Consider the following 9,381-nt stretch of genomic DNA (forward strand, 5'->3'; position numbering starts at 1 on the left):
ACAGATGGGAAAATGAGAGTAAAAAAAAGGAGTTGGGGCTTAGAACTTCTGTAGATGAACATGAAGGGTGTTTTAGTTGGATGGGGTCTTGAAGAAGACCTGAATACTTTGGGACTGGAGAGAAAACGTAAACCTTTCCTACTTCCCGTAGTGCACTGTGGTCTCCCGGAAATGTATCAGCTGCTATAAGTCCCTGCAGGGCGTTGACTTGTAAGAGAAAGGGGGTGGTCAGCACCTTTTTCATTTTCACCTCTGCCTTCCCTAGATATGTGCAGGTGAAATTTGTCTGTATTCGGACCCAGTCAAACAGGAAGAGAACAGTAGCGGCAGCTACGTGCCCAGCATACTTGCTCCTGCGGTACAATGAGAAACTGGATAGACTGTTTATCAGTGAACTCAACACACAGCATATACACGTTGACTCCAAAACCGCGGGTCCTAGAGGAGACGCCACTGGCAAATCTCAGAAGAAACTCCAGCCTGCACAGCCCACGATCAACAAAGACCTTGGCACAGCTGAGAAGTCCCTGTTTGAGCCATCATTTTGCTTAGATAAGGTCCAAACACCCTCAAAGCCAGAGCAGGAGGGCATCACTCCTTCTGACCTGGCCAAGATAGCCAAAGTGATGAAGAACTTTCTTAAGGTGGATGTGGGTTCCATGGCCTCCTTCAGTGTGGGCAGCAGCCAAGACCTGGACAGGCTCAGCTTCCAGAGCAGCAAGATGAGCGACCTCTTCATCCGCTTCCCTGAGAATCTCTTGCTGCACCGGGTGGAGAATGCCCAGGGCCACATCCTCTACGCTTTCTTGGTGGAGAGCAAGGAACGAGAGGGGCGAGTGGTACACTTTGCGGTGCTCAAGGCCGAGACAGCCACCTCCGTGGCCAAGATGCTGAGTATCTTTACAGAGTTCAACTCAGATTGGCCCAAGGTCAAGGTGGTCTTCGTGGACCCGTCCTTCCCTCATCGAGCCATCCTGCAGGAGATCTTCCCTGCTGCCCGCATCCTCCTCTCCATCTATCACACGACCCGACTCTTGGAGAAGAAGTTGCATCGTAGTTCAGCAGATCCATTCTTTAAAAGGCTCATGAAAGAAGCCCTGCGGGAGGCCGTGTTTGTCACTTCTGAGGCCAGCCTGCAAAATCTCTGCCAGATGTCCCAAGCCCTGCTCAACGAGCAGCTCTTCAGCTTCCTTCAGGCCCACTGGTTCTCGTGTGAACTGCTGTGGTACATGCACGTCAGGAAGGGCCTGCACGCCTGTAACACCTACATGGACAGCCTGGACGTCGTCACCAGCAAGGTGTCGAGCCTCTTCCGGGAACAGCAGTCCCTGCTGGACTGCATCCTCCGCTTTGTGGATTACATAGACTTCTTTAACACCAAAGGCTTGAAGAACTTTCCCACTGCTCCCCCCAGGTTAAAGAGAGCCCGGTCAGCAAGCAAGGCACCAAAGTCCAAGAAGGCTTCTGGAATCTGCGGAGGGAGCTTCATCAGGCTGCCCATGCAAGAGGCACAGCCAGAGCTGCAGCAGGTGCGGGCACCGCAGCAGCAGCCCCAGGGGCAGCCCTCCCAGGGCGGCATGCTAGACTCCTTACTCCAGAGTGGCTCCGATCTGGCCTACAAGCTATGCCACAATGAGTGGGCGGTGGTGCAGAACTCCACGCACCTGGTGGACGTGGCTGGCTGCTCCGTGGACGTGCAGCTGCTAGAGGACTCCCACCAGGCGAGCAAGGACGGCTGCAGCTGCAGCTGCTCCTTTCAACAGCGGTACCACCTGCCATGCCGGCACATTTTGGCCCTGCTGCACACGAGCCAGAGGCCCGTGGGCGAAGCCATGGTGTGCCGCCGGTGGCAGAAGAGGTACCAGCACCTCCTCGGGCCCAGTGGGGGGCTCCGGGACCCTGTCCTGATACCGAACGCGGGCCAGCCAGGGGAGAAAGGACGGAACGACATGATTCAGGACGTAAGCAGGGAGCTCGCGAGCCTGCTGATGCAGAGTGAGGGACCAGAGCTGCAGGAGCGCTGTTCCACCGTGCGCAAGATTGTGGACATCTGGGCGGCCTCCTGCCAGCCTCCTGAGCCCAGTCAGCAGCCGGGGGACTTCAAGGATGTGGGCCGCCTCCCTTTCCTCTGGGGAAAGCAGGAGGAAGGGGAGGGACTCGCTCCTCCTGGAGCCACAATTCACGATTGAAGCACCTGCACTGGCACAATGGGCCACAGACCACTCTCCCTGGAAGTCTGAGAGCTCAAAGCAGGCAGGACATGCTAGGTGTCAGCGTTTTAACCAATGTCTTCCTAGGGAGGGTGAGGAAAATTGTTCCAACAGGAAGAAGAAGAACCCCACTGTGTGACAGTCCTTTGAATCTACCCCTTTTCTGCCCTACCTTTGATTTTCCTCGGGAGCCTCATTCATTGTTCAAGGCCAAAGTTATCTCCATGCTGAAGGGTCATCCCTCGTTCTCCCTCAACCCCTGAATTTAGATCTTATTCACTACATAGAGATGAAACCCTGCCCCAGGTTAGGGTGAGATAAAACGGACCTGATAGAAGAGCCTGGTTTCAGGGACGAAAGGAAGGAGGGTGATCCTTGGCTGTTGCTGCTCTTTACAAAGAATTTGTTATTTGTACCTATTTTATTCATATTAAAGTTTTTGTTTTGTTTTTGCTTTTTAAATAAAATCAAAGAAGCAGGAGAAATGCGTTCTGCCTGAACAGGGAAGGAATCGGATGGGGGTTGTGGAACCAAATGGAGCCTGACGCCTCAGATTCAATGAGTAGCAGTCGGCCCCTTACTTCACCCTCTTCCTGCAACCGAGCCTTCAACGTTGATTTCAGGCTGCCTCATATTCTAGCAGGAAGAAGCCAAATAGATTGGGAGGGAAGAAACCTGGGTCTGAGACTTGACTGCCCTCAACTTGCTGGGAGACTGTGGGCAAGTCCCTAATTTCTTTGACCCCAGTTTCCTCATCTGTAAAAATTAGTGTGTTGGCCTGTTCTAATTCCAATTTACCCTCTAGATTCAGTGCAGTTTTAAGCACCAACACAGACTTTTGTTGTTGGTAGTTTGCAGTCTTAATCACCTAAAGCCTGGTAGCCACCCAGCTTTCCAAGAGCCATCTTCAGGGGAACCGAGGTCAAAAGATGACCTTAACAGTCACAGCGCTATGCTGGAGCTCGCCTGCAAAATACTGGAGGGGGTTGGGCTGGGCAACACCGGAGTTCAGCTCTCTCAAGATCTGGGTCTCTTTAATTCCAAGAGTTGGGCCCCTTGACCCCTGTTGGAGAGGCGGAATTTGAGACCTGGCCCTCAGTTTCCCCATAAGGCAGAAGACCCTGTACCATTCATTACATAGGCACCCCTTCCTACCCTCCTGGGGTTTTATAATTTGACCAGAAAAGAAAAAAATCCGTGAAACACTGCTATTTATTTTTTCTTTTTTTGGCTTCGGAGGGAGTTTCCATAGTAACGCACACTTCCTGTGCTCTTCCCACACGTGAGGCTCCAGTTTCAGCCTCAGTGCTCAGACTCGCCAGGATGCTAGTGTCTTCAGGCTTTCATTGGTTGCCGCCAGCCGGGCCCCTCGTATCTCTGGTAACGGCACCCGCCCACGAGTCGTCGGGCTACGGTTGGTCGGAGCGCCAAAGACCGGAAGCAAATTCCTCAGGCCATTGGCCAGAGTCACGGCGAAGCTGGCGCCGCGGTTGGTGAGCCCAGAGGTCAGTCAGAGTCAGAGTCAGGGTCAAATAGGGAGAAATGGCGACGGAGCCAAGCTGTGGGTGAGTAATTTCTGAAGGGGTGGAGGTGTGAGGCAGCTGGTGACCGCAGTCACCATGACACAGCTCCCAAAGGGGTGGGAGGTTGACTTCTCTTCTGGCTCCGGCCAGACTCCGAATGGGAATGTCAGACATCCACATCCTCCCACCCGGGTTAGAGGTGAGAGGTCAGAGGCCACATCCTCTCTCTGTCTCTGGTTTGTGAACCTCAGGTACCGTGGAAAGCAGCCAGAATCCCGAGCCAAAGACTCAACTTCCAGCTACTTATAGAGTAATGGTGGGCACGTCACTTAACCTCTTTGAGCCTCAGTTTCTCATCTGTAAAATGGAGACAGTAACCCGGTTTGGGGGCTAAATAGAGGAAACGTGAACATAGTATTGCAGTTAATAGAGGGATTTACGTAGAGGGAGAAGAGACTATGTTAATCCTGTTTTATGGTTGAAGGGATTGAAGCTCAGAGAGGTCACTGACTTGCCCAAGATCACCCAGCAAGTTTGGGGCAATTGCAGTTCTCTTGTATATACCAGGACCAATGAAAGAATGGAGGCCAAGAAATAATTTGTAAATATAAAGTGCAATACAAATATTTAAAATGCTCTTTAAGGGGAAAAAAAAAAAAGGCAGCTCCGGCCTTCACACTCATTTAAATCTCATGGAACCAAATCTTTCCATGCTGGCTTCTTATCAATTAGCTCTCAGCTCCAAGTCATCCTCCCACCACCCCCCAGAGAGGACTTCACTGGTTACTTTGGCTAAAGTATCCTTCCCTCCTCCAGCTTACTATTACCCTGTTTTGTGGTCTTTGTAAACTTCATTATCTGATATATCCTTGTTTGTTTACATCTTTATTGCATATCCCCCAGAACAGTGCTGACACATAGTATCAGCAATAAAATGTCTGGATGCATAATTGAAGAGTCAAGCCCCTACTGTCTCCTTAAACCTCTGTTCCTCTCCATAGGCCCATCTTTGGAACAAGATCTGGGAACTACAGTCCGGCCTCAAGCCTCAACGCAGTTGGAGCTTGAGAGAGAGTGAGAGCCTTCCATACAGCAGCCTCACAGAGCAGATACTTTGACCTTGGCATCTAGACGTCTCCCATCTCCCCCATGGCCCTGACAATGCTGAATGAGCTCCTGATTGAGGACCCAAGCCCACCTCTGCTGCTCTGTCAGCTTAGCAAGACTGCCCAGTTAGATGCCCTCAACTATCAAAGCTGCTTTATGCAGGGGGTCTTCGCCCATTTTCCTGAAATCTTATTTATCCACCGGACCTATAACCCAAGGGGCAAGGTGTTATATACCTTCCTGGTGGATGGACCTCGGGTGCAGCTGGAGGGTCATCTTGCCCGGGCAGTCTACTTCGCCATTCCTGCCAAGGAGGATGCTGAAGGCTTGGCCCAGATGCTCCAGGTATTCAAGAAGTTTAACCCAGCATGGGAGAGAGTCTGTACCATCCTGGTGGATCCCCACTTCCTCCTGCTGCCCACCCTCGCTATGGAGTTCCCCACGGCTGAGGTCCTGCTCTCAGCCTTCCACATCTGTAAGTTCTTCCAGGGCAAGTTCTATCAACTGTCCCTTGAACAGCCCGTGGAGAGGGTCCTCCTGACCTCCCTGCAGAGCACGATGTGCTCGGCCACAGCTGGAAACCTGAGGAAATTGTATACACTCCTGAGCACCTGCATCCCGCCGGCCCAGCTGCCGGAGCTCCACTCACACTGGCTGCTCAACGACCGCATCTGGTTGGCCCACCGCTGGAGAAGCCGAGCCGAGAGCAGCCACTACTTCCAGGGCCTGGAGGTCACCGCCCACGTCCTCAGCCAGTTCTTCGGCACCACCCCATCTGTGGAAAAAGGCATGACTGCCCTGTTCCGATACCTGCAGCAGAACTCAGGAGACAAGGCGAGTTTCAGCCTGGGCCTGAGTCCCCCGAACAATCATCCCCCTTCGGATGGCAGCCCCGAAAGCCCCAAAGTGGAACAGTTGGTAGAAGCCCGCATCCAATACTCCCTTAATGCCATCTGCACGGGGCCGGCCGCCCAGCTCTGCCTGGGCGAGCTTGCCGTGGTCCAGAAATCCACGCACCTCATCGGCTCTGGTTCCGAAAAGGTGAACATACAGATCCTGGAGGACACCCATAGGGTGCAGCCCCAGACCCCGGCCAGCTGCAGCTGCTACTTTAACCAGGCCTTCCGTCTGCCCTGCCGCCACATCCTCACCATGCTCAGTGCCCGCCGCCAGGTGCTCCAGCCAGACATGCTGCCAGCTGAGTGGACGGCAGGCTGTGCTTCCAGCCTCGGTGACGTTGTGAGCAGCAGGTGGAGTGAGACCCTGGATAAGCACTTGGCTGTGGCGCTCCTCACGGAGGAGGTGGGTCAGCTCCTGCAGCACTGCAGTCAGGAGGAGTTCGAACGGCGGTACAGCACCCTGCGCGAGCTGGACGACAGCTGGATCGGCCCTTATGAGCAGGTCCAACTCTGATTACGCCCGACGCCCAGAGGTGCTCATCCGCAAAGTATCTGCTCACATCCCCCCTACACACACCCACACACACATTCACACAGTCGTACTTCCACGGGCCCTCCTTCCAGGGAAGAAGGACAAAGGTTTTCTCTTCCACTGCAGCCTGCTACCTACAATGTGTCTAGTTCCCTAGGACAGGAGGTGGCAAACCTTTCCCATAAAGGGCCCGCTAATAAATATTCTAGACTTGCTGGCCACGTAGAGCCTCTGTTGTATATTCCTGGTTCTTTGTTTTTGTTGTGTGGGGTTTTTTTTTTTTCTTTTTCCTTTTTAACAACCTTTTCAAAAGGTAAAAACTGTTCTGAGCTCAAGGGCTTTATAAAAACAGGTAACCCCTGCTCTAAGATAAGGGATAAGACACTGAGTGGAGATCAAGGGTCGGGACTTGGTAACAGCTTCCCCAGTCATGAGATGGCACCTCACCCACAGAGGAAAAGGCCCCCAGAGGCAGAGGCTCAGCCAGGCTCCCAGCCTCACCGCCCCTCACCCTGCCCCATCCTGAGGTCATTAAAGTTGAATGTTGTCTGTTTCAGCATTTGTCTAGTTTTTTGTCTTGTAGAAAGCAGTTTAGGAAATACTATGGAAAGAATAGACTTTGGAGTCTGACATTACATGCAAATCCTGGTATCTTCCCTGTCTGATTTTTGAGGGCTGGTGCTGCCTTTTACTAGCTATGTGACTTAAGTCACGTCACCTCTCTAAGCCTCAATTTGTTCATCTGTAAAAATGGAGATCCCCAGAGCACTGGTAAGATTAAAGGTTAAGTGGGCATGTAATGGGCCTGATGCCCAGTGGGTGCTCAAGTAAGAGATAATTTTCCTTCCTTGCCTATGGTCCTATCACCTGTCCTCAGCAGGGTGAGAAACAAAAGGCAAGAGGAAAAGTCACCTTGCCTAGGGCTTTGTACAAGAACTTTTGATCAAGTACCAAAACAGTACAAAAAGAAGCCTCCACTCTCCAAGCAGGGCCTCCTACCTTGGTAATTTTCATTGTAACCAATCTGACAAGACCTATGGCATGGCTTAACAGTTTCTGGAAACTTCCTGGGGTCTGGACCCTGATGGGCTGGTGTTTGTCAGAATGGCTCAAACCACCCTATCCGCATCCCTGCCATAGACACCCACCAACCCTGCCTGCCCAAAAACCATACGGAGAAGCCACCCTATGTGTCTGGTGCTATTTCATCCCACTCCAAGAAGGAACCAGGAGGCTGGCCCCTCCGGGATCTCACTAGGGCCACCGTGCCCCCGCCACAGCCCCCGCTGGCTCCAGATGGGCCATCATGAAAGCTTGAGCTGCCCGGATCAGGTCCTCTTCCCGTAGGCCTGGGACAGGCACGGTGGGGATGCCAGCGATCATCATGGCCAAGGTAAGGATGCAGATGTCGGGCTGGGAGCTGGCCTCTTTCCCTCCTGTCTCAGAGGGCAGCCCACACAGCAGCAGGGGCCCAGGCCTGCTGGGGCCGCCCAGGTAGGGAGCTCTGCTTCTGGAGCAGCCATCCTCCCAGCCCAGGCGCTCCGGCTGCCTCGCGTGGGGGAATTTGTGGCAGTACCGGCTGTACTCCTTCCGCCGCAGTGGCTCCCAGCTAGCCCCCCCAGGGCAGCCCCTGGCTTCTGGCACTTCAGGCACTGGTGTCGCCTGCTCAGCTTTCTGGCTTAGTGGGCCTTGTCCACCAGAGGCCACCACCACTGGCTCTACAGGACTATAGAGGCCAAGGGATGAGCCCAGAGAAGCAGCCCCACCTGCAGAGACAGGAATGGGATGGAATGTTATTCTTGGTCTCTTTGCGGAGGAGGCCCTGAGGGGCAGGGCATAGGAGCAGAGCTCTGGGATCAGGGGCAATTAAGACCAGCCCAAGAGGACTGTCCCGTGGTTGGGAATTAGGTTTTACTCATAGCCACAGCCCCAGTCAGTCCCTAATGCAGACAGGTAATGGAGAAGTGTTTGCTGAATGAATGAATGAGCAAGTGGGTAGCTATTGGTAAGGACTTCTGGAATAGCTTTCTTCCAAGAGAAGTGACTCCAGGTCCAGACCCAAAATGCCCAGCAGAACCTCCACCTCCCCCAGAGCCAGGAAGCAGGTTCTCAGGGGAAGTTGTAGTACACCCTCCAGTTCCAGGAGCCCCCTCTCACCTTGGCCGGAAGGTGGAAGACCTGGATGAGTTTGTGGAGACATGAAATAGGACATGGCTGCTCTGAAGCCCCTGTTTGTGAGGGAACAGTCATCTGCCTTCTGTCCTACCCTCTCCGCCCTTCTAGAATGTCACCTCATAGTCCCTCCCTTTTACACCTGGAACCCAGCTCACGGCATTGACCTGTTCATTCTAGAATGTGTACATGACAATGGATGGGGTTAAAAGTGCACTGGACCAGGAACTGGGCATTCTAGGTTCTTGCCTTTACCTTGGGCAAGTCACCTGGACAGTTTTGTTCCTTGACATCCTCAGCTGTAAGATGGGGGTAATGACTGCCCACTACCTCACCAGAAGTTATGAGGGTCAAATAAGATCATTTGTATGGAAGCAAATGATCAGCGATACAATTAAAGGAGTCTGATGCTTTGTGCCCTGTAGGGTGAGAGAAGGAATACTCTGCATTCATTCATTTGCTGTGTGACCTTGGACAAATACATTCCCATCTCTGGGCTTCAGGTTCCCATCTGTGAAATGAAGTACTTGGTCTAGGGCACTGGTTCTCATCCCGAGCTGCACATTAGATGCTCTTGGAAGCTTTTAGAAATCCTGATGCCCAGACTTATCCCAGGGTCAATTAAATCATAATCCCAGTTAGCAGTATTTTTTCAAAGTTCCTCAAGTGGTTATAACATGTGCCAAACTTGAGACCTCTGTTCTAGGGAAATGCTTCTCAAGCCTGGCTGTACCTTAGAATCTCTAGGGGAGCTTTTAAAAAAAAAATGTCTAGCCCTCATCCTTTGACAAATCAAATGAGAATCTCCAGAGATGGCGTCTGGGGCACCAGCAATCTAAGTATCCCAGATAATGAGTAGCCAGGCTAGGAACCACTGGTCTAGGTGATGTCAAAATGCTCTCTCATTCTCTCATCTACCCTGCTGACTCCCAGTGATT

General features: G+C 52.5%; 3 protein-coding genes across 4 annotated transcripts in view; 2 read left to right on the top strand and 1 right to left on the bottom strand.

Moving 5' to 3' along the window:
* ZSWIM3 (zinc finger SWIM-type containing 3) overlaps positions 1 to 4,902 on the top strand; it is a 16,734-nt gene extending 11,832 nt beyond the window's left edge. The window contains exons 2-3 of one of the 2 annotated variants that reach the window (XR_016387931.1): positions 266 to 3,775; positions 4,735 to 4,902. Coding sequence is in view for 1 of the 2 variants with exons in the window: in XM_022564983.3 (XP_022420691.1) it covers positions 266 to 2,189 (1,924 nt within the window). In the remaining variant the exon portion in view is untranslated. Of the gene's footprint in view, positions 1 to 265 lie in introns of both variants that reach the window. The other variant, XM_022564983.3, reaches the window with a different exon arrangement.
* On the top strand, positions 4,883 to 7,376 carry ZSWIM1 (zinc finger SWIM-type containing 1). The gene has a single exon (XM_030762906.2). It carries the CDS (start codon positions 4,883 to 4,885, stop codon positions 6,251 to 6,253), a length of 1,371 nt encoding a protein of 456 aa, XP_030618766.1. The 3' UTR covers positions 6,254 to 7,376.
* Positions 7,377 to 7,438: 62 nt separating this feature from the next.
* On the bottom strand, positions 7,439 to 9,321 carry SPATA25 (spermatogenesis associated 25). Its single transcript, XM_022564995.3, has 2 exons — positions 8,429 to 9,321; positions 7,439 to 8,037 (listed from the first exon to the last, which is right to left on the bottom strand). The coding sequence occupies exons 1-2, from the start codon at positions 8,481 to 8,483 to the stop codon at positions 7,526 to 7,528; spliced, it is 567 nt and encodes a 188-aa protein (XP_022420703.1). The 5' UTR covers positions 8,484 to 9,321; the 3' UTR covers positions 7,439 to 7,525.
* Between the last annotated feature and the right edge of the window lie 60 nt (positions 9,322 to 9,381).

Source organism: Delphinapterus leucas, chromosome 15 (assembly GCF_059928025.1).
Source record: "Delphinapterus leucas isolate spDelLeu-1000000601 "Yukka" chromosome 15, BTC_Dleu_Yukka2, whole genome shotgun sequence".
Lineage (NCBI taxonomy): Eukaryota > Metazoa > Chordata > Mammalia > Artiodactyla > Monodontidae > Delphinapterus > Delphinapterus leucas.